Source organism: Vipera berus, assembly GCF_964194415.1.
Source record: "Vipera berus genome assembly, chromosome: Z".
NCBI lineage: Eukaryota > Metazoa > Chordata > Lepidosauria > Squamata > Viperidae > Vipera > Vipera berus.
In genome coordinates this window covers 83252970-83277712 of record NC_138205.1, presented here as the reverse complement: position 1 = coordinate 83277712, position 24743 = coordinate 83252970, and the positions used below count along the sequence as shown (strand labels likewise).

General features: G+C 38.6%; 1 protein-coding gene across 2 annotated transcripts in view; it reads left to right on the top strand.

The window, feature by feature from the left end:
• Positions 1-23577: 23577 nt before the first annotated feature.
• TGFBR2 (transforming growth factor beta receptor 2) overlaps positions 23578-24743 on the top strand; it is a 45289-nt gene continuing 44123 nt past the window's right edge. For both annotated transcript variants that reach the window (XM_081344056.1, XM_081344055.1), the window contains exon 1: positions 23578-23874. In XM_081344056.1, coding sequence (XP_081200182.1) covers positions 23799-23874 — 76 coding nt within the window. In that variant the 5' untranslated portion in view covers positions 23578-23798. The remainder of the gene's footprint in view (positions 23875-24743) is intronic.

Below are 24743 nucleotides of genomic sequence, written 5' to 3'. Positions count from 1 at the left end.
TCATGGTCTGAGCCACAGTCAGCTCCTGGTCTTGTTTTTACTGACTGTATAGAGCTTCTCCATCTTTGGCTGCAGAGCATATAGTCAATCTGATTTCTGTGTTGACCGTCTGGTGATGTCCATGTGTAGAGCCGTCTCTTGGGTTGTTGGAAAAGAGTGTTTGCTATGACCATCGTATTCTCTTGACAAAATTCTATCAGCCTGTGCCCTGCTTCATTTTGTACTCCAAGGCCAAACTTGCCTGTTATTCCAGTTATCTTTTGGCTTCCTACTTTAGCATTCCAATCCCCCATGATGATAAGGACATCATTTTTTGGTGTTAGTTCTATAAGGAGCTGTAGGGCATCGTAGAACCGGTCAATTTCATCCTCTTCAGCACTGGTGGTTGGGGCATAGACTTGGACTACTGTGATATTGAATGGAAGACTCATAATAAGAAAATACAAATGCCAATAAACAACAACACAACTAAAATCCATACAGCAGGCATGAGGTATTTTCTGATGCAGATCATTTCCTTCATGGGCCTCTGGACTTCCAGTGTGTTGGGAAAGGTGGTATGAAGTTTTTCAATTGCCTGAGGATGGCAAATCAGAGTTCACTTGGTGTTGGTGCTGTCTGGGCTGGAGATTGCATGCTGGTGGGGAGCAGAGATTACTAGCACTTGCTCTCCTGTTGGGCAAAGCTTCAATCTTTGCCTTGGTGCAGTCAGGTGATTGGGGCTTGATATCTTCATCGCCTGGGGCTGGTACTTTCTTGCAGTGCAAAACATGCATCCAGGAAGCCCGATCTTGATACTTCACAGCAATGTTGGTGGTCAATAGAATCTGGAACGGTCCTTTTCAACGAGGAGCTAAACATTTCTTGCTGAGATACTTTAGTCAGAACCTGATCACCAATCTTCAAGGCATAACAAAGATGTAGTGGTTCCTTGGGTGGAGCAGTCCTCAGGGAAGCTGAAATATCTCAAACAAAATATTTATAGGCAGGAACAGGGAAAGGGGAAGAAGGTAAAAGGAGAGGGAGGGGAGGATATTGTGACAGGAGCAGGGCTGCTTGCCACTGGCATGACTTGCACTGGTCTCCCGTGAATGACAGTCCATGAAAGCATTGATGAAAACTTTGCAGTAGTCCAGCATTGCATCCTTCGACATGTGGATTTCTTGTAGAGAAGCTGACAGTCTCATAAACCTCACAGACACAAACAAAATAGACCCAGAATAACAGATTTTTTCCCTTACTTTACAAGTTTACTTTCCCTTTTTCTAAGTTTCTCTGCTGCCATGTGTGAACCATGACCCAGTTCCTGGTACCATAGGACAAGCATTTTAACTTTATTTCTGTACTTCCTCTCCTTGCAGTTTTGGCTGATATTCAACTGCTAGCTGCCTACCTAATATTAAAGCAGCTTGACATTTTCCATTTAGCATATTTTAAGCTGTTACTTTAAAACAACAAAAATTCCATGTACTATTAAGTGTGTTTCCTTAATATCGTACTTTAGTTTGCAATGTAAGAATTTTAGCACACTGATCTTCAATGTCCCAACTCATACTGCAAGTTCAAATAGCACATTTCCCCTCTTTTTTTTTTAAGAAAAGCAGTTCAATATTGTAACCAAGCAAAAATTAAATTGAAAGAAACCGCACCCCCTTTTCCTTCCTGCCCTCCCTCACTCCTGCAAGGCAGAAAGTCCCCAAGTTAAAAGAAAGAAATATCAACTAGCAAAGGAGATGGAAACATTATAAAAATGGTTAAAAGATTCCACAGAAAGTTCAAATGAATGGAGGCAGCATCTGAGTCAGTGTGTTTTGCTGCTAAAGCTTCTGAGAGATTTATGCAGGGCTGAAAGGCATGAAAGCAGGATCCCCTTCCAAACTGGGAATTTCCCACTGCTTAGCAAAAAAACCGTAGAAGAGAACGAAAGCAAATAGCCTTGTAAAGAAAGTAAAGGTAAATGCATGAATCGTTGTTGTTATATGACCCCACACCCATTCGTGCCAAAAAAATGTTTGTGGCAACGCTCATGTCATTTCTCAACCCACCATACCCACTTCCTCCTAAGGCAGAAAGCCCATAAGTAACAAATAGCAAAAAGGGCAGAAAGAATTGTTTGAAAGACTACACAGAATTTTCACCCCCTATTTCCATGTAGCATTCCTCCAACTAAATAATCCCTTTTCTTTTTCTTTCTCCTAAGTAAATCACATACTTTTTTTTTCTTTTCTCCCTGTCATAAGCTCCTCTCCCACAGAATTTTTCCACAAAACCCTCTTCATTTCTTCTGCATTTTCTCATTTCCTTGCAAACACATACTGCTGCCTTCCCACTTACTTCATAACAATGTATAACTTACTGTTTCTTTCATAGCCTGGGGGTTACATAACATTTACCAAAAAAAAAAACCGGGGAACTGGGGGGTGCATAAAAGATAAAATAAAATAAAAAAGGCAAAATATAAAAAGACAATTGCGAGTACATGAATGAGCAAGGAATAATGACCTGCGCAATCAGGCGAACATGCTTGTGGTTGCATTTATATTTTGTTCTCTCACCATGCATTCACCTATCAATTAAATCACTTTATCCGGTATAAGTCTCCCCACATGCAGTCTAATCATGGTTGAGGGCAGGATCTCATTTTTGTTTCTTTGTTCCTTTTCCCCTCTGTTTTTTTCTTTTCTTTTACATTGTTTTGTTCTTCAAAATCTCTATTCGCTCCTCTAAGACAATCCAGGAACCCAACCATCCAGGGGCAATAGAAGGGAGTTGAACTCTGCCAACACAGACAGTCCTTATGTATGGAAAAGGTCCATCTCCACCTTGTCAGTAAATCTGACAGCAGAAATAGAGAAATAACATGCTACCTCAACAGAAAGAGGCTAATTCTTATCTGTGGGAAAGGAGCAGGCACAAAAACTCATGGCAATCAACAACGGAACGTATCATCCCAGCAAACAAGCTGACCCACTATCTACAGGGAAGGTAGCACCAATGTTAGTTACTAACACGCAACACTGTCCCAACAAAGAAGCTGGCTCTTATCTATGAAAAAGGCAGTGGTCACCATTAACTAAAGAGCAGACACAACTACAAAAATAAAAATGCATAAAAGAATGGACACATACAATAGGGGAAAAAAACTTTAAGCAACAGGGGGTGAAAATACGCCCAAAGATATAAAAAAATCAGGAAGCAAACAAATTTAATACAGGAAAAAAATTCAATGACAGGTGCAAGATAAGGGAAAAAAAACCCACAAACCACCGGAATACAATTCTAAAAAACAGTTTCAGAACTTCCCAAAATACCCATAATAATGCACCAAACCAAAAGTTTTATTTAAGTGCCCACAACATAACATCTATTAATCAGAGTAGAGCTGGAAGGCACCTTGAATGTCTTCTAATCCAGCTCCCTGCTCAAGCAGGAAACCCTATAGCATTTCAGACAGATGGCTGTCCAGTCTTTTCTTAAAAACCTCCAGTGATGAAGCACCCACAATGTCTGAAGCCAAGCTGTTCCAGTGGTCAATTGTCCTCACTGTTAGGAAGTTTCTCCCTATAGGTTGCTTCTCTCCTTGATTAGTTTCCACCCATTGTTTCTTGTCTTGCCTTCCAGTGCTTTGGAAAATAAGTTGACCCCCTCTTCTTTGTGGCAGCCCCTCAAATTCTGGAATATTCCTATCACGTCACCCCTAGTCCTTCTTTTCTCTAGACTAGCCATACTCAATGCCTGCAAATGTTCTTCCTATGTTTTAGACTCCATCTTAGTTGATCTAATAATGTTATCTCTTTAATGGCAAGAAATGAAGTTAAAAGATGACAAAAATATTTTCATTAATACACACTTAAAATATTGTTGTGGAAAAAACCCAATGGAAAAGACAAGAGACAGCAACACAAACCAATAATTCTTACTTTAAGATTCAGAGGTTTATTTTTTTCTAATAATTTGGAACATAGCAAGCATAATAACACATCATCACGTACATTAATACCCCTTTGCAATGATGACCAAATGGTTATAGCAAATTCCAACAGGACAGCTATAGGCCAATGGCAAAAATCAATCAGGTCCAGTCCCAACCTTTTATACCCTTTCTTGTTTTATGACTGTAGGCGGATGGTCTGCTGACTTTTGCTGACTTTTGCTGACTTCTGCTGACCTCTTACTGACTCTCTGCTGACCTACTTTCCACATATACTTTCTGCTGAACATAACTTTCCAAATATACTCATGTACATTGGAACCTGCATCCATCAGCTACTTTCAGTTTCCTACTTCTCCCATGGTTATAATACTCATGTTCCAAAGATACATAGACCTATCTACTTTGCAATTTCATATTGCACAGATTACAAATAGTATGTTCGTATTGCGAAATAGTATAAAGTTCAAGTCAAAGCTTTGTTTTAAATCACTACTGTGGGTCCTATCACAGGTTTGCTCCAGCCTCATCTTGTTATATGAGGGGGCTATATTTTCATCTCCCACAGTGCCCACTTCTTGTCCGTAAGGACAACACAAAACGTAAGCAAAAAGATAAGATTAGAGGGATTCTGGGGTAAAGGGTCCACAATAGTTCCAGTGGGTTATTTAAAGAAGGTTTAAGACTCATAATAAGAAAATACAAATGCCAATAAACAACAACACAACTACAATCCATACAGCAGGCATGAGGTATTTTCTGATGCAGATCATTTCCTTCATGGGCCTCTGGACTTCCAGTGTGTTGGGAAAGGTGGTATGAAGTTTTTCAATTGCCTGAGGATGGCAAATCAGAGTTCACTTGGTGTTGGTGCTGTCTGGGCTGGAGATTGCATGCTGGTGGGGAGCAGAGATTACTAGCACTTGCTCTCCTGTTGGGCAAAGCTTCAATCTTTGCCTTGGTGCAGTCAGGTGATTGGGGCTTGATATCTTCATCGCCTGGGGCTGGTACTTTCTTGCAGTGCAAAACATGCATCCAGGAAGCCCGATCTTGATACTTCACAGCAATGTTGGTGGTCAATAGAATCTGGAACCGTCCTTTTCAACGAGGAGCTAAACATTTCTTGCTGAGATACTTTAGTCAGAACCTGATCACCAATCTTCAAGGCATAACAAAGATGTAGTGGTTCCTTGGGTGGAGCAGTCCTCAGGGAAGCTGAAATATCTCAAACAAAATCTTTATAGGCAGGAACAGGGAAAGGAGAAGAAGGTAAAAGGAGAGGGAGGGGAGGATATTGTGACAGGAGCAGGGCTGCTTGCCACTGGCATGACTTGCACTGGTCTCCCGTGAATGACAGTCCATGAAAGCATTGATGAAAACTTTGCAGTAGTCCAGCATTGCATCCTTCGACATGTGGATTTCTTGTAGAGAAGCTGACAGTCTCATAAACCTCACAGACACAAACAAAATAGACCCAGAATAACAGATTTTTTCCCTTACTTTACAAGTTTACTTTCCCTTTTTCTAAGTTTCTCTGCTGCCATGTGTGAACCATGACCCAGTTCCTGGTACCATAGGACAAGCATTTTAACTTTATTTCTGTACTTCCTCTCCTTGCAGTTTTGGCTGATATTCAACTGCTAGCTGCCTACCTAATATTAAAGCAGCTTGACATTTTCCATTTAGCATATTTTAAGCTGTTACTTTAAAACAACAAAAATTCCATGTTCTATTAAGTGTGTTTCCTTAATATCGTACTTTAGTTTGCAATGTAAGAATTTTAGCACACTGATCTTCAATGTCCCAACTCATACTGCAAGTTCAAATAGCACATTTCCCCTCTTTTTTTTTTAAGAAAAGCAGTTCAATATTGTAACCAAGCAAAAATTAAATTGAAAGAAACCGCACCCCCTTTTCCTTCCTGCCCTCCCTCACTCCTGCAAGGCAGAAAGTCCCCAAGTTAAAAGAAAGAAATATCAACTAGCAAAGGAGATGGAAACATTATAAAAATGGTTAAAAGATTCCACAGAAAGTTCAAATGAATGGAGGCAGCATCTGAGTCAGTGTGTTTTGCTGCTAAAGCTTCTGAGAGATTTATGCAGGGCTGAAAGGCATGAAAGCAGGATCCCCTTCCAAACTGGGAATTTCCCACTGCTTAGCAAAAAAACCGTAGAAGAGAACGAAAGCAAATAGCCTTGTAAAGAAAGTAAAGGTAAATGCATGAATCGTTGTTGTTATATGACCCCACACCCATTCGTGCCAAAAAAATGTTTGTGGCAACGCTCATGTCATTTCTCAACCCACCATACTCACCTTCTTTTAAGGCAGAAAGCCCATAAGTAACAAATAGCAAAAAGGGCAGAAAGAATTGTTTGAAAGAATACACAGAATTTTCACCCCCTATTTCCATGTAGCATTCCTCCAACTAAATAATCCCTTTTCTTTTTCTTTCTCCTAAGTAAACCACATACTTTTTTTTTTCTTTTCTCCCTGTCATAAGCTCCTCTCCCACAGAATTTTTCCACAAAACCCTCTTCATTTCTTCTGCATTTTCTCATTTCCTTGCAAACACATACTGCTGCCTTCCCACTTACTTCATAACAATGTATAACTTACTGTTTCTTTCATAGCCTGGGGGTTACATAACATTTACCAAAAAAAAAAACCGGGGAACTGGGGGGTGCATAAAAGATAAAATAAAATAAAAAAGGCAAAATATAAAAAGACAATTGCGAGTACATGAATGAGCAAGGAATAATGACCTGCGCAATCAGGCGAACATGCTTGTGGTTGCATTTATATTTTGTTCTCTCACCATGCATTCACCTATCAATTAAATCACTTTATCCGGTATAAGTCTCCCCACATGCAGTCTAATCATGGTTGAGGGCAGGATCTCATTTTTGTTTCTTTGTTCCTTTTCCCCTCTGTTTTTTTCTTTTCTTTTACATTGTTTTGTTCTTCAAAATCTCTATTCGCTCCTCTAAGACAATCCAGGAACCCAACCATCCAGGGGCAATAGAAGGGAGTTGAACTCTGCCAACACAGACAGTCCTTATGTATGGAAAAGGTCCATCTCCACCTTGTCAGTAAATCTGACAGCAGAAATAGAGAAATAACATGCTACCTCAACAGAAAGAGGCTAATTCTTATCTGTGGGAAAGGAGCAGGCACAAAAACTCATGGCAATCAACAACGGAACGTATCATCCCAGCAAACAAGCTGACCCACTATCTACAGGGAAGGTAGCACCAATGTTAGTTACTAACACGCAACACTGTCCCAACAAAGAAGCTGGCTCTTATCTATGAAAAAGGCAGTGGTCACCATTAACTAAAGAGCAGACACAACTACAAAAATAAAAATGCATAAAAGAATGGACACATACAATAGGGAAAAAAAACTTTAAGCAACAGGGGGTGAAAATACGCCCAAAGATATAAAAAAATCAGGAAGCAAACAAATTTAATACAGGAAAAAAATTCAATGACAGGTGCAAGATAAGGGAAAAAAAACCCACAAACCACCGGAATACAATTCTAAAAAACAGTTTCAGAACTTCCCAAAATACCCATAATAATGCACCAAACCAAAAGTTTTATTTAAGTGCCCACAACATAACATCTATTAATCAGAGTAGAGCTGGAAGGCACCTTGAATGTCTTCTAATCCAGCTCCCTGCTCAAGCAGGAAACCCTGTACCATTTCAGACAGATGGCTGTCCAGTCTTTTCTTAAAAACCTCCAGTGATGAAGCACCCACAATGTCTGAAGGCAAGCTGTTCCAGTGGTCAATTGTCCTCACTGTTAGGAAGTTTCTCCCTATAGGTTGCTTCTCTCCTTGATTAGTTTCCACCCATTGTTTCTTGTCTTGCCTTCCAGTGCTTTGGAAAATAAGTTGACCCCCTCTTCTTTGTGGCAGCCCCTCAAATTCTGGAATATTCCTATCACGTCACCCCTAGTCCTTCTTTTCTCTAGACTAGCCATACCCAATTCCTGCAAATGTTCTTCCTGTTATGTATTAGGCTTTATTGGAACACCTAAAGCTTGTATAAGAGTCACCACCAGGAGGCGTTGAACTGTAACTGTTTTGGCGGGAAGCAATTTCGGCGGGAAACAGAGGTTCAATCCGATTGGTTGGTTGAGTACCTGGCCAGGTGCTGGCCAGGTATATATAAGAGGGCAGTTAGCCCCTATTCCCCAGTACAGTCACTTCTACCTAATAAAGAGCTGTTATGCTGTACTCCTCATCTCCTTCCTGCTCTCCAGAACCCACTACACAACACTTCCTATGTTTTAGACTCCATCAAATTTAATAAATATATATAAAATCTTAGTTGATCTAATAATGTTATGTCTTTAATGGCAATAAATGAAGTTATGAAAGATGACAAAAATATTTTCATTAATACACACTTAAAGTGTGCTGGATTTAGTAAAATTATACTGTGGAATACATTTCAAGTATCTTTTTGGAACTTTTTACAATATAAATATTCTCATGACAAAGATATGAAACTGGAGTGGCTAAATCACAAAAAGAATCAAGAGCATGGTGGCATGATACAGAGAAAGGTCACTTGTATGCCATAAACTTTACTTTCCAGGTGATAGATACTGTATACCCTGTTGTTGATGTAACTTCACACTAGCAATGAACTTGGCAAAAAAGAATTTCCTGTCTAGACTTTGGAAAGAGGAAAGTAAAGTAGCTACCACAGTACTAATACCCACATAGCTATGACAGATTATAAACCATAGATACATTTGATTTCAGTAATGTTTTCTGACCCCAGCACCAGGGTTTTCTCCATCAACTATAGGTCTATGAATTAATTAGGCAACAATTAAAGGACACAGTTTTTGATATAGTAAGAGAGCCATTAAGAAGAAAGCCAGTAGAATACAAGCAACATTTTAAGCAAAACAATGCATAAATTTATATGTTTTTCTCCTTACTTGTGACATAATAATGGGAGACCATCATGTTTGGTTCAAAACAATTTATCTTTTTATGATAATGGATCAACCTGATCTCCAGCTATTTGTCTCTGATCTTGTCAGAACTTGTCTATTCCCTACAAAATCTATGAGATCACAAAAAATATTTCAGCATTTTCTCAAGAAATCTTATGAAATGCTTATATTTTCTCACAGGATTAGTCTGACTTTAGTTAAAAGTTTAGGTTAAAAAAAATTAATTCTTTGGGAATCTATTTCTTACACCCCAAGAATGGACAACTTATTTCTACTTTCTACAATCATTTTTTGAACAAATCCATCAGAGTTTTCTTGTGATTATTATGTTAAAATGATGTTTATCTCTGAAGCAAACTGTCAAGGTTCCAACTAATGAAAACAAATAAATCAGGCTTGAAGTTTCTTCAAAGCACATGTTTATTGGATACATAACATTGGTACAGTCAAAAGTAAAACCAACTCTAAAATTCCCCTTAGAGATTAAATGTAACTAAATGTAACAATTTCCTCCCCTCTACTATGCTATAGATCATGCTACCCAATAAAAGCAATTGGCGGCTTTATGAAACCTCTCCTCTCCACATTGCAGCTCCTTCAGTCTAGCAAAGCTGTCATTTTCTTGCCCCCTTCCCCCCCCCAAATTGTGCCAGCAAGATGGCTTCAGCCTGGTTCTTTTCAGAAGTTGACATAAACATTATCAATTGCATCATTCCAGCTACAATTTTATTCATCCCTTAAACAACTGTAAGAAATGAGACACTGCAATACAATACTATGGCTTGTATAAAGGCTTTTCACAGCGTTATTAAATTAAAAAAAACCCTCTTTCTTTACTTCAAGGTACTAAAACCTGCAGTGGGGAGGACAATGATAGTTGTTAGGATTAGGCATTGCATGTGGATGGGACCAGGCTTATCCCTTTATTGTTCTATTCTCAAGCTTACATTATATTTTTTATTTGTTTATCTGCTTGACCTGGTGGTAACTCCAGCTTCCACAGTGTAAATGGAAGGTTTTAGGACAAAGAAAAAATAGGTTTATCAATTACCTGAGAGATAATATATCCATTGCATTGACACATCTCCCTGAGACAGTCTCCTTTCTGAGGATGATTCTAAGCTAGCTCTAAACTAAGCCTGTTCTGTGCTTCATCCCTATCCCTTTCTCAGTGGAATTGATAGTATGGAAAATTGGCAGATATATTTGTTTAAACACCATTTCACAACAATCTGCTGGCAGGTGTTTCCAGAATGCTCTGAGCATGGCTTTCTGGATTAAGTGGGTATCTGCCAAAAAACATAGCAACAAGCAGGAAAAAGTGTTTTACCATTTGGGACAGTGCAGAGCTTTAGATATGTGATATGTTTTTGCACCAAGTCAACAAGTGCAGTGGTAAAGCACATTATAATGTTATATTGATATTCTCAAGCTCTTGCTGATGGGAAACAGTCGTGTTCTTCTATTTATTTTAATTCCATTTACTGTACTCAAAGGTTTTTATTTTATGACAAAAGCATTTGTATCTACTGCTGAAAGAATTGGTACTAACAGCCACACATCATAATATTACATTGAAAGTAGATCAGCATGAGTTGTTTGCATGGTGTGAATAAATATCCCTCAGGTTATTTAGCAAAGTCTGCACCTACTCCTTTTTGCAGCCTGCATATGGCCTCCAGAGAAATAGCAAGAAATAATAATAATAAAGTTATACTCAGACCCAGTGAATGCAATCCCATTCAAATTTAAAGAAAGGACAGAGTTGAATTGAACCACAAATTATCATCCTTGGGCAGAAGGAAAAGCTCCAATAATTCTTGGTTTTGTTGGAAACTGGGGGAACAGGACGACCTACATGAAACATTAAATGTGTATTGCATTTAATATATCTGGGTGTCTTTTTTAGAAAACAGTCATAATGACAGATTAACATGGATCAGATTAGTGGAAAGGGGATTGTAATTCCTATTTACAATAGGAATTGGTGCTCCTTGGTGGAGCAGTGGGCTAATGCCTCCTTAAGTAACACCAGCTGCCTGCAATTAGTGCAGGTTCGCATCCCACCAGGCTCAAGGTTGACTCAGCCTTCCATCCTTCCGAGGTAGGTAAAATGAGGACCCAGATTGTTGGGGGCAATAAGCTGACTTTGTAATAGTGCCGCTGGGGGGGGCTGAAAGCCCTAATAAGCAGGCATATACATAGAAAGAAGGCTATTGCTAAGCACATTGGTTTGTGCTTAAAATTGTAAGCCGCCCTGAGTCTTCGGAGAAGGGCGGGATATAAATGGGATTAAAATAAATAAATAAATAAATAAATAAATAAATAAATAAATAAATAAATAAATAAATAAATAAATAAATTACTTTACTTATTACAAATCAAAATCTCCCCAAATCTGTCACTGACAGAAGGCAGATTCACTTTGTATCATGCAATGACAAAATATTAATGTTCCCTCCTCTTTTTGTTGTCTAACAAATCATCTTTTTAGGGGAGCTTTTTAACTGTGCTTTAATATGAGCTGGACAAAAAGAATATTATTAGAGGATCCTTCAAGTTTTATAATTTAAATTTTATTCAACTTTATCCTCTCCTATCCTACCCTGTGCATTTTTCCCATAGCGCTTTTTTATTTTATTGCTGCTAATCATTGATTAAATATCCCTTTCTTAAAAATTCTGTAACTTGAATTGTACTATGTCCAAGTAATTTTTTGGCAGATTGAAATATTGTTGGAAACTCAAAAAGCATTCTACTATTTTGTGATACTTTGAATATTTCTGTAGTCCTAAGTCCATTTACTCTCTCTGTTTCCTTGCCAACATTTTATGTTCCATTTTGGTCTTAACTGGGCAACACTGGTAATATTTTGGAAAGACACTCTAACAGGTCTGTGATATGAAATTAGTATGAATTAAGAGGAGGGTCTTTATGCAGACATGTAATGGATTAAATAATAGGAAATAGGTAGCAGAAATCATGGAAAATCTTTGTAATGGAAAAATGAGTAATAGTCATGGGAAGACAGGAAAGCAGGTGAGCTGACAGCACAAAGAATAGACCTGGAAAAAAAACATGATGGTTGGGATAAGACAGAGACAGAAAGGAAAGAACAGACTAAAGAGATAGTAAGTAAAAAGAGTGGACATGAGAGATGTGAGAGACAGAGAAGAAAAAACAGCATGACTCATGGAAACAGATAAGAAAAAGAATATGTGAAAAGCATCAAGGTGCTAGAAGGCTGCTCCATAGTTTGTAAATAATATCTTATTCTGATTCTAAAATCTCAATATAATTTCTGAATTAGGAACAATAGTCTTATGTCAGTGCTTAATCCATTAGGTTTTCCCAGAGGAGAGGTCTTCAGATTGGGTCAGATGCCAAGTTTTGGAAATAAGAAAATGCCACATAGAAAGAAACTCAAGATCTTCTACTATATTTCTCAATTAGATATCGTAATAAAATATCTAGAGTCAAGTGGCCAGGTCTAAATCCTGCCTGTTCATAGTCCCAAAAAAGCTTTGTTCACAATCCATTGAAATGTGGTCACTAATATGTCTCATACTAAAAATGAATGACAAAACCACATATGAAGAATTAGCCATTGGTTTTGGAGTATTAATTACGGTATATCGCAGAGCAAATTTAAGCACCATGTCAGAGATGCCAAACTAAAGCCAACAGTAATGTAATTCAAAACTTACTCTGGGAAAATATTCCCATTTGGATGATTTTATACCTGCATAATTCAGACATAAGAAAGTTATGTTGGATTTATATATTATGAAAAGAGATGGGCTAGAACTTTGGGTTCATGACTGGGTGAGAGGTTATTGTTAGTTTGGAATACAGATGCAGAAAGTCGATAAACCTGATGTAGCTTGGAGACTCAACTGAAATTCTTATGTTACTACTGTGGTATCTATTCTCCAAGTAGATAGTTAGTAGTTGATGTATAGGCACCCTAAACTTTTCCATTTGTGATGACAAACATTATACCATTTCCATATGTAATCTATCATCACACCTAGACTTATAAATATAATTAGATCTGTCTCTTGTCACACAGAGAGATATGTAATATATTGGGCTATTATTGTTTATCAGTGACTGTAAAGGCATGCTTGTGATCTTCTCTGATGACAGTTGTATTTGTTGTAATTCTTACAGATTCACTGAAGTTAGTTGCTTTAGAAGCAAACAATGGAAAAGACATTGTAGTGTCCCCTCAATAGCAGAACTCCTTTCTTAGAGAAGTCTGTCTTTAAAAACCCAAATATATTCCTTTTGAGGTTTTTTTTATAAATGTGTGTTTGATTTGTTGGTAGAAAAGCAGAATTTAAACCACAACAATTCATCAATTAAACAGATCCTACTGTTTGACATTGGAGAATGCTTAATTTGAACTGTTCTATTATTAAAGTGTTTCAAAGCCACTGACTGGGCAATAGAGGAAAAATATTTGTCATCCTTTGTGTGACAGAAGAATACTTTCTTGTTCTTCTTCACTTCTACTTTTCTCCACTAAATATGTTCAGTTATTTAAACCTTTTATTATACAACCTTTTTCCACTCTGCCAATTTACTTAATTACCCTCTGATGAGCCCTTTAAAGAACTATGTGGAACTAGACAAAATCTTCTTGATGAAGTCTTTCTAAGAATAAAGTGGAAGTGACTTGTAGAGATGCTGAAGGCAATTTCCTCTATAGAGGAATACTTGAAGTTACATCATAAAGCTTTTGTTACTGTATTGAGTTCAATTTGCTCGTCATGGAACATTAGCTCCTTTATGACAGATTATGTACCTGACACATATTGTATATTGGAAAGGCATTGTGATGTAGTGCTTAGACTGCCCGATTAGGACCAAGGAACCTCTAGCTCAAGTCCCCACTCAAGTAAGGAGCTCACTAAATGTTTTGGACTAGTATCTTTGTTTCATATCAGCTGTTCATGTGAGAATAAAATGAAGAATGAGTCCATAAACTTTGGCATTAGAAGTTAGTATGTAAATGTGATAAATATTGAAAATAATTCCCTTTTCTGATTCATATCTGATTCATATTCATTCATTAAATATTTCTGTTTCTACAGTATTAATACCAATTACAAAAACATCCTGAGTACAGATTGATGGTTATTTATTGTTAAATTATTTGCATTGAATGCTATCCCTGATTTCTATCCTACTCCATTAAAGGGGAACAGACTAGGATAGTTTAAAGATAAAAAGGACAAGTTTGAAAGATAAAAAGGACAACTATAATTGAAAGATAAAAAGGACAAGTATAAGAAGTGGAAAGAAGGGCACATAACTAAGGCAGAATATCAGCAAATAGCCCGTGCCTGCAAAGATGAAGTGAGGGAAGCTAAGGCTCAAAATGAACTAAGACTTGCGACCAAAGTCAAAAATAACAAAAAAGCTTCTTTCAACATATAAAAAACAAGAAAAAAGTTAAGGAAATGATTGGTCCATTAGTGGGGGAAAATGGCAAAAAGGTGACAAGCAACAGGGAGAAAGCAAAACTATTTGACTCATTTTTTGCATCTGTCTTTACACAAAGGGAAAAAAACAGGCCAACCTACCAAAACCAGCACCATAAAAAAACAGAATAGAAATGCAAGTTAAGATAGGCAAGAAAATGGTAAGTGAGCACCTGTCCAGCCTAGACGAGTTCAAATCACCAGGACCAGATGGATTACACCCCAAAGTTCTCAAGGAACTGGCGGACGTGATCTCAGAACCACTGAACTATATTTTTCAAAGATCCTGGAGCACTGGGGAACTACCAGAGTCAATATGGGTTTGTCAAAAACAAATCATGCCAGACAAATCTTATTACATTCTTTGACCAAGTGACAAAATGAGTGGACCAGAGGAATGCTGTAGATATAATTTACTTGGACTTCAGTAAGGCATTTGATAAAGTAGATCACAACCTACTACTTGATAAGATAGAAAAATGTGGGTTAGATAGCATCACCACCAGATGGATTTGTAGCTGGCTGACAGGCCGTACTCAGGGTATGGTTCTCAATGGAACTGCATCTACATGGAGGGAAGTGTGTAGGGGGTGCCCCAGGGCTCTGTTCTGGGCCCAGTGCTCTTCAACATCTTGGAGGAGGGGATAGATGGGGAACTCATCAAATTTGCAGACGACACCAAGCTGGCAAGAATAGCCCATAGTCCAGAAGATAGGCTTAAGATACAGGAGGATCTGGACAGACTCGAATACTGGGTGCTATCTAAGAAAATGAAATTCAATGGTGAAAAAAGTAAGGTTCTACATTTAGGCAGGAAAAATCAAATGCACAGGTATAGTATAGGTGGTACCTTGCTCAATAGTAGCAACTGTGAGAGGGATCTAGTAGACAGTCACTTCAATATGAGCCAGCAGTGTGCTGCAGCTGCCAAAAAAGCCAACACTGTGCTAGGCTGCATTAACAGAAGGATAGAATCAAGATCACGTGAAGTACTAATACCACTTTACAATGCCTTGGTAAGGCCACACCTGGAATACTGCATCCAGTTTTGGTCACCATGATGTAAAAAAGATGTTGAGACTCTAGAAAGGGTACAGAGAAGGGCAACAAAGATGATTGGGGGACTGGAGGCTAAAACATATAGGGAATGGTTGCTGGAATTGGGTATGTGTAGTTTAACGAAGAGAAGGGTGAGGGGTGACATGATACCAGTGTTCCAATATCTCAGGCTGCCACAAAGAAGAGGGAGTCAAGCTATTCTCCAAAGCACCTGAAAGCAGGACAAGAAGCAATGGATGGAAACTAGTCAAGGAGAGAAGCAACCTAGAACTAAGGAGAAACTTCCTGACAGTTAGAACAACTAACCAGTGAAACAACCTGCCTCCAGAAGTGGTGAATGCTCCAACACTGGAAGTTTTTAAGAAGAGACTGGACAGCCATTTGCCTGAAATGGTATAGGGTTTCCTGCCTACAGGGGGTTGAGCAGGGGGTTTGACTAGATGACCTCCAAGGTCCCTTCCAACTTTCTTCTTCTTCTTCTTCTTCTTCTTCTTCTTCTTCTTCTTCTTCTTCTTCTTCTTCTTATTATTATTATTATTATTATTATTATTATTATTATTATTATTATTATTATTATTATTATTATTCGGAATATTCAAAATGTTATTTTCAATTCCTGGAACATACCAACATTTTTCAGTGTTCTTTAGTACTGCCTCAATCTGGAATGCAATTAATGATTTCTGTATCTGATATAAACTGTTTATGATTCAAAATATCCATTTCTGGAAAGAAACAAACCACACATGGAATGGCTACATCAATACACGTGGGGAATAAAACAGAACTTTCCAGGAACACTGAAACTCAGCTTTTTGCATAGACCTAAATTTTAATACATAGTATGATAAATGCTATAAATCTTAGGCCTTCAAGAGTCTCTCTTTATGAGTTTTGCCTTAAAAAGCAACTGTGTGTAGATGCACCAAATTTCTTTCAGAAGGGCTGTTGTCCTAGAGTCAAGGCAGGGCTGATCTTTCTCAACAAGGAATGACCATTTGATCCCATTACTACCCAATGAATTGAAGTGATTCAGCCACCTGTTTCATAGGTCACTATCGAAAGAAAGTGCCCTTTCAAAGAGCTGCAAAACCAAGGTAAATCATCTCTAAATACACTAAGACTTTGAATAAATATATTTGGGTTCTACTACATTGCACAACTTCCGTATTTTGGGCCTACAAGAAAAATGGGCCCAAACCAATGGAAAAGATAACACAGTATGCAGCTAGGCATTAAAGTGATTTCTTCCACCTTGATGGAATTACGTATCAGTGGTGAACAATCGACAGAAAACAATGGGATTTTCAGTTAGCTTTCACAGCTATGTACTTTGCTTTAAGTCAGTAAGTGCCATTTTCTCGGAGAGCAGAATACTTGGTCAATCCTGCTTACAAAAATAAACGGAAGCACTGGGGTTCTGATTTGTAATATAAATATGCACACAATCACTTGCTTGTCTTTAGCAGTGATACACTATCAGGTGATATCATGCCATTCAAATGCCACTCTGTTTTTCAAGTACTTTGTATCTCTCCTCAGATGTCTATATTATCTATCCAGCTAGCTGATGTACAGATATATTATTGCTATGTAGAATTAAATAGATATGGATTTCAAAATCACAGGGCTGGGGCTGTGCAATCTGATGTTTGTTGTCTACAGATAGCACCATTACATTACTGGCCATTTAAAAAAGTGTCTTCATTGGCTTTAAGGTAGGCCTTTTTAAAAGCCAGTTTAGCTTTGAAAGTTTCTAAGTGTGATCTTTTGGATTTTGCTCAATCTCTTGCTACAAAAATCTCCCCTTTGTCTAACACAACATCCCAATGAATGTTCCAATAAACAATCACTGTATCAAAAGTAAATCTTTGTATCTCCAGCCGTGAAATTACATCATTAATCCCTGTTGCATGAGTCAGGATAGGATCACCACTCAGTGATCTCTGTTACAACTTCCATTAATAATAAACCTTTATTGTCAAAGTACAACATGTGTACATTGAGATTAGCTGAGCCTCCCCCCCCCGTGCTCTCTCCCCCAACACACAGTGACAACAAACCCCCCATCCTACCACACCATGTGAACCAACTACAACACACACCGGCCTCCCAAGTCAATTCTGCATAAGATTATGTCCCATTTAAAAGCCTAACAGCCCACGGATAAAAGCTATTTTTCAGCCTGTTGGCACGGCTGGCTATATTCCTATATCTCCTACCGGATGGTAGGAGAGTAAAGAGATACCGTCCAGGGTGTGAGTCATCCCTGAGAATCTTCCTCACTCTTCCAAGGCAACGAGCCCTGGCGATGTCATCCAGTGGTGTCAGGGAACAGCCCACAATGTCTTGTGCTGTGCTCACTACCCTCTGTAATACTTTCCTATCCGCGGCTGTCAGACCAGCATACCAAACCACAATACCATACGAGAGGACGCTCTCTATAGTAGACCGGTAAAAGAGGGTCATTAGCTGATGTTCTACCCTGTTCTTCCGCAAGACCCTAAGAAAGTGAAGCCTCTGTTGGGCCTTTCTAGCCACCTGAGTTGTGTTAACTTTCCAGGTCAGATCTTCACAGGGGTAGACTCCCAGAAATTTAAAGGAGGAAACTCTCTCTACACAGTTCTCTCCGATGTAAAGTGGGGCAGGTTCCTCCTTTTTTCTCCGGAAGTCTAACACCATCTCTTTCGTCTTGCCGATGTTTAGGTGCAAGTTGTTGTTACTACACCATATGGATAGTTTTTGTACCTCCGCCCTATATGCTGTCTCATTCCCACCTGTAATAAGACCCACCACAGTTGTATCATCTGCGAACTTGATTATCGCAGTAGATGGGTCAGATAACTTAAAAAGGATTAAAGAAAGATGGTCCCATTCATCACGTTTGAGCAACACTTAACTGATTGCTGTACTATTTGCAGCATGAGTTAAAGACCCCCAAAATATCAGTGGTGCCAGGCTTCACATAAGGCTTCCTTGTAAGATGACATTATTTTACAAAACTTTTAAGGTTTTTTTTATTTCTTCTCTGCTAAAGGTAATAATAATACTTTGTTTTGTTTCTTCCCCAGATCCTGACTCTCAGAATGAAAATCATGACCATCATTGTCAGAAACCAGTCTGAAGTAGAAGGTTATCTGCAGACAGAGATGGATGGCAGCAGATACTACCTAATAGCTATATGGTACAGGTAAAAATTGATTTACAACTGTTTAATGACTGAAATTACAACGGCACTGAAAAAGTGACTTGTGACCCTTTTTCACCTTACAACTAATCCTGTGGTCACATGATCAAAAATCAGACCCATGGCAACGGGTTTATATTTATGATGGTTACAGTGTCCCGAGGTCATATGATCCCCTCTCGTGACCTTCTGACAAGCAAAGTCAATGGGGAAGCCAGATTCACTTAACAACCATGTTACTAACTTAACTGCAGTGGTTCCCTTAACAACTATGGCAGTAAAGGTGGTAAAATGGGACAAAAGTCACTTAACTATCTTGCTTAACAATGGAAATTTTTCAGTTCAATTGTGGTCATAAGTCATAGAGTACCTGTATAGATATAATCAAAGAGTTTCTGTAAGCTTTCTTTGAGGATTTGAGAGTTCAATGTAAACTAAGCTAATACTGATGTGAATTGGATATAGAGTTTTCACTTTATGGATGCTTCTTTAGTTTCCCTTTATGGCCTCTGCACATTCTATATTTTCTTCCTAAGCACCAAAATAAATCAACAAAATAAAGTCTATGAAGCATCCTTCCCCATAGATGTGTCTTCCAGTTTTGTCACAATTCTCAGCTACCAAACACGATGCTGGCTGAGAAATATGGAAGTTATAGTCCAACACATCAGCCTTGGAAGATATGATGCAAACACTTCCTTGAACTACCGCTTCTTCTGGAAAAGAAGAAAATAAATGAAGCAGAAGTTGACAGTGTAATAGCACACAGCCAATGTTGCTAATTACAGCATGTAGAAGTGTTATTACAAGAATTATTACAAAAGTAGTTGCAGTATTTATCAGTGCTGCATTCACCTTTTCTCCAGAATTCTGCCTCTAATTAATTGATTTTATATTATTTATTATTCCTCTTTTTTTCCAATTACACCAAGATCTTAGAACAGTAGTTTCATATTCCTATTGTGTCTAATACATTTTATTACAGAGATTTAATTCCATTTCTTGAGAACTACTCAAAACTTACTTGTGACCAATTACAGCATGATATTTTTTAACATTTTATTTTATATTTGTATTCCCTCTTCCTTTTAGAACAGTCCAAATCAATTTACAAAACAAAACAAAAAACAATGAAAGCAATCTTATTAAACCCTTCATAATAAAGCTAACAATCCATGCAAATTATAAATACAAACATCAAAACAGAGTTCCTTTTTTAAAAACCAGTATAAGAGGCAATCTAATAAGATAGACTGATCTGGAACTAGATTATTTTTTCCCCCCATAAATGCCTATGTAAACAGACATACTTTCATCAATCTTTTTCAAACTTGGCAACTTTAAAAAACTTCCAAAATTAATCAGTTAGAGTGTGGGGGGGCATCAGCTTATTTAGGTGTACTCTGGGGAATGTTTCATATAGTACTTGGAATTCTGCCACTGAGAAAAGCATATCTTGGCTATTGTCTGTGAGCCAAAGCCCCTGTTAGACCACAAGTAGTATTGGGTAATACTGGGAAAGCGGTATCATTTAAGGCTTGATAAACACAGTCATTTAGATTAATGTCAGCACATAGTATTAGATCCAGGGCTTTTGTTGTCATAGAACGTTCAGAACGGAGTTCCGGCACCTTTTTTGGATGGAACTTTGTAGGGTAGGCAAGGCGGGTTGTATGACATGTGTGAGTTCTGGCACCTTTTTCTTTTACAAAAAAAGCACTGATTAGATCTAATAATTAATCCAACTTATGCAGCTCTTTAGGGATAGCCCATTAGGTTATCACCTGCCTTACAATTAGGCAGTTGCTTCTGTAGCAATTGCAGCTTCTGGTGATTTCATAAATTCCAATAATTCAGCTGTGAAGTTATCAGGGTATGGATCACTGAGGAAAGGTTAGAGAATCCAGAGAGGATTGCAACTAATGCATCAGCCCCGTCTGCCTTGCCACTGAAACAACCTGATCCTCTACTACCACACTGAAGTCAAAAAGAAGCTCCAAGCTATTTTCCATTGCTATAGCAGGAATTATACTTCATCTAGTATTTAGGTAAGGTATAATTTGTATTATACCGCTAGTATGCTTCTCTGGACCTGAGACCTATCAATTTACACTAGCTATTTCTGGATTTAGCTTTGGTCTTCATCTAGTTTAATACTATCACAAGGATAATGATAATTATCTAATTACTATCTCAAAGATAGATAATTACTATCTTAAGGATAAAGCATAGTACAGCTTATTCTGACTAATGCTAACTAGTGAACCCTCAATATGAGTTCTATTCAGTCTTCTGACTTCTGTCCGTCTATCCGTCCATCCATCCAACCATGCCAAAATCACCACTTCATGGCACTCAGAGCTCCTTTTAACAGTCAACAACTAAAAAGGCATTAAAATATCTACAATAAAACATAAAAAATAAAAAAGTTATTAAAATTATTAAAGACATTTACAATCAACATTAACAGGACCACTCAATTTTCAGAGAACGCCAGAGGTAACGGGTGGCTCTTTATCAGTTTTCTAAACATGCAGAGTGAAAGACCTACGTCAAGTCCATTGGAAGCTCATTCCAGAAGTCTAGTTCTATGCTGACCCATCTGTAGACATGTGCCTCAGCAACCTCTCACTCAGATGGATCATCATCAGGTTCTCTATAACAGATCATACTGCCGAATGGTCAGTGAGTGTGAGGCAACTCCTCAAGTATCAAAATCTAGAGTTATTCAGGGCTTTATAGGCAAGTATTAGGGCCTGGTATACTCACAGGGCAGCAGGCTATTTTTTCAGCCTATATTCCCCCCCCTGATTGCGGCATGTTCAACCAGCTATAATCACCAAACTGTCTTCTAAGGCAGCCCCACACAGAGTATGTTCCAATAATCTAGTCCAGGGGTAGGCAACCTTGGCTCTTTTATGACGTGGACTTCAACTACCAGAATTCCTGAGCCAGCTTTTCTTCATAAATACATTGAAAAAGAAATAAACTTCTAATTTTCATGAGATTCTGCCATTCCCCAACTATATATTAATTGCAAAGAAATGAAGATGTGAAACAGCCATTAGGAGGGAAAGAAGGAGGACTTGTGGGGGGGGGGAATTACACAGTTCAGAGACAGAAAAAAACATGTGAATGTATCAAACTAACCCTGTCTGGCTTTTGTTGGGGTACAAAATGGGGAAACAGAAACCTGAATAGGCTTTTAAAAATCTTTTATTCCACCTTGCTACTATAAAGAGCATTCCTGAAATTGTGCCATGCCTGTTTTATGGTTTGGCCTACCTCACAAGGCTGTCATTAGCAATCTTTAGGCAAAGACAATATAAATTTGCAAAATATGGGTAATGATGGATCTAATTTACCTCATCTCTGCTAGCTATATGCTGGAATGTTTGTTTTTAAATCCAGTATCCCTCCACAAATACAGACGCAGCTAGGATTCCTCTGTAATTGGCATTCATCAAAAGGCTGAATTGAATTGAATTCATAAACCACATTAGGCCAGCTTTAATGTACAGATCCATTAAGTACCCATGTGTTGCAGTGAGCAAAATGTGAGTTTAACAATTGAAAGTGTACTTGATCCTGAGCCTGCCTGGCCCTAATCCAACACTTTAATCATAAACCACACTAGCAGCCAGTACAGTCTTTATTTACAAGTGTTACTATGTTTCATGTCTATATTTGCCTCATAAGGAAGCATAACAAAAATTGTAAGTGAATCAGTAGGTAAACAGCCATTGGCTATCTGAATTATATATATTGAAAGCTAAGCTAACCTATCTTGACTTATCTAAAAAAACCTGGGCAAAGTCGAGTCTTGCTGTAGTAGAGAATATAAGTAGCTCTGGGTTGAATTGTTAAGAGTCTCGATATTTTCAGCTGATAATGTTACCTAGCCTAATCATGAAATGTCTACAGAAGGAGAAGCAAAAGAGAACAGGAAAATTGTAACAGGTTCAATTTTATTTAATGTTTTGATGAGGGACACTAGGAAAGAGTGATATAATCTAGACATGAACGATACAAAAATCCCTGGAAAAGGCAATGGTAAGCTATTTCTGTATTGTGATGGCTAAGTAAACTAAGTGGCCGTGACTGTAAAATACCAGGAAACTGAGCAGGACTTAAAAAGACTTTACTAAAGTGCGCAGATGCATTTCCAAAGCACATACATAAAAATGAATGGTGCTTCTTCTATTTCTTTTACCACCAAGTCTTACAAGAGGTAAGAAAGTTTGGTCAACATTCGCAACATTGATTTTATTAAATTAAGTTAAATAATTATGTTGACATGTTAATTCTATTGAGTTGCTAAACTTTTAACCTGACTTACAAATACTAGATACAGGAAACTAAGGAATAAAATAAAATATGGAAAACTGCTTGCAGGTTAAGCTAAACAGCATCTGGGCTCAACATATCTTGATACAAACCATTTTGAACCGAGCAAATACTGAGCTCCGGAAATACGCATTAAGGTGGAAGCCTTCGTTCTCTTTTGTATCGCTTATGGCGCAATACGAAAATGTATTACGGATATGAGAAATAATAACAGGGTTCTGAGCCTGGGCGTGTAGCGATCCGCGCGCTCCTGTGTCGGAGAGAAAAAGCGTGGGCGAGATGACTGAGGAAAACGCCTTTATGAACCAAGCCGCGGGTTAACCTCCACAGGCAGAGCTTTTCATACATTTTTTTTTTTTTGGCAGCGTGTGGAGAAACGGCTTGAGACAAGGGAGGTCGGCCTAAGGCCGATGATTGACACGCAGAACGGTCTGAAGAGGTTTCATACTGAAGCAGGGTGGGGGGATGGAGAAGCTGGGAAGAGGGAGGGCCAGAAAAGGAACTACTGTAAGAGTTAAGAAAGTCCTGCCCAGCTGTTTGCGAACTTTTTAAGATTTCCTGTTTCTCCTACAGCTAGAGAAAGGGAGCGACTCGCACACGCACGTCAGAAGTACCCAAGCCGCAGCTACTCCCGCTGCCTCCGCTGGGGCCTCTTTCCCCCCCTCATCCCAGTCTGCTTCAGAGCCGCTTCGTCGTCTTTCACCCTAGCCCCGAGTTCCGCCCGCTTCCCCTCGTCCCCCAGAGTTGTCTCGGCCAGGCTGTTCCTTATCCCGTGCCTTGCAGGCCGCCTCAGGGTGGAGGGAGATACAATGAGCTGGATTCCTAAGCACATTTTGTTATGGACTCTCCTGCACAGTACGGCTCACCCGCTGGGACGGGAAACAGGTAAATGTGGACTTTGATTTCCTACCTGACATGTCTGTCTGTCTGGATGGTCTCTCCTCCCCACCCCTTTTCCTCTCCGCACTTTTCTCTTAATAGCCGCCTAACATGCACACCGCACTTCGAAAGAACTCGTTAAGTCACTACCCCGACTTAGCACTCTCCGGATGTGTGTGATTGGAAGTCCCATCAGCCGCTGCCAGCGTGTGTATTGGGTGCATCACCAAAGTCACGGTCGAGTATATCTGGAGCATATCAGGTTTGGAGAGTCTTTTCTACACGGTCTTTATCTGGGATTAATCTGTCTCTTCCCTTGTCCAAATTTATTCTAATGTTAACTATCCCCCTCCATTTCTTTTCTGAATGCTGAAGAACGCCATAGGCACCATCCTTAGTACCACAGTTGTTTTGCTATCTAGCATATATTTGGGGCTTGCTGTTCAGTAAAATGTACTTCAGGAGTTTTAATCTTGGCCTTTGGTTATCAGAGACAGCTGCCTTATTTTGCACTTCCAGCTGTTGCCACACCTAGCCTGGATGAGTTACTGTTTGTGCATAGGTCAGTTGTTGCTGGCTTGGCAGTAATTAGTGAGTTGGGATACACTGCAGCAGAAATAGATGAACTATATTATGTGCCAATGTTTCCTGAGTCAGAAATCCCCAAATTTGTTTTGAAGCAAATTTCCAAAAGTCAAGTTTCCTTAATTTTGCAAACACAGCAGAATAATCTGTACAGAAAAAACTCCTTCTATACAAATGTAAAGAGCTGCATAACTGCTTATTAGCAGCAATTTTCCCCCTTTTAATTTTATGTTTCTTTGTCTCTTTAATTAGGATAAAGTAAGTTACAGAGCAAGCATGTGGTAGTTTTG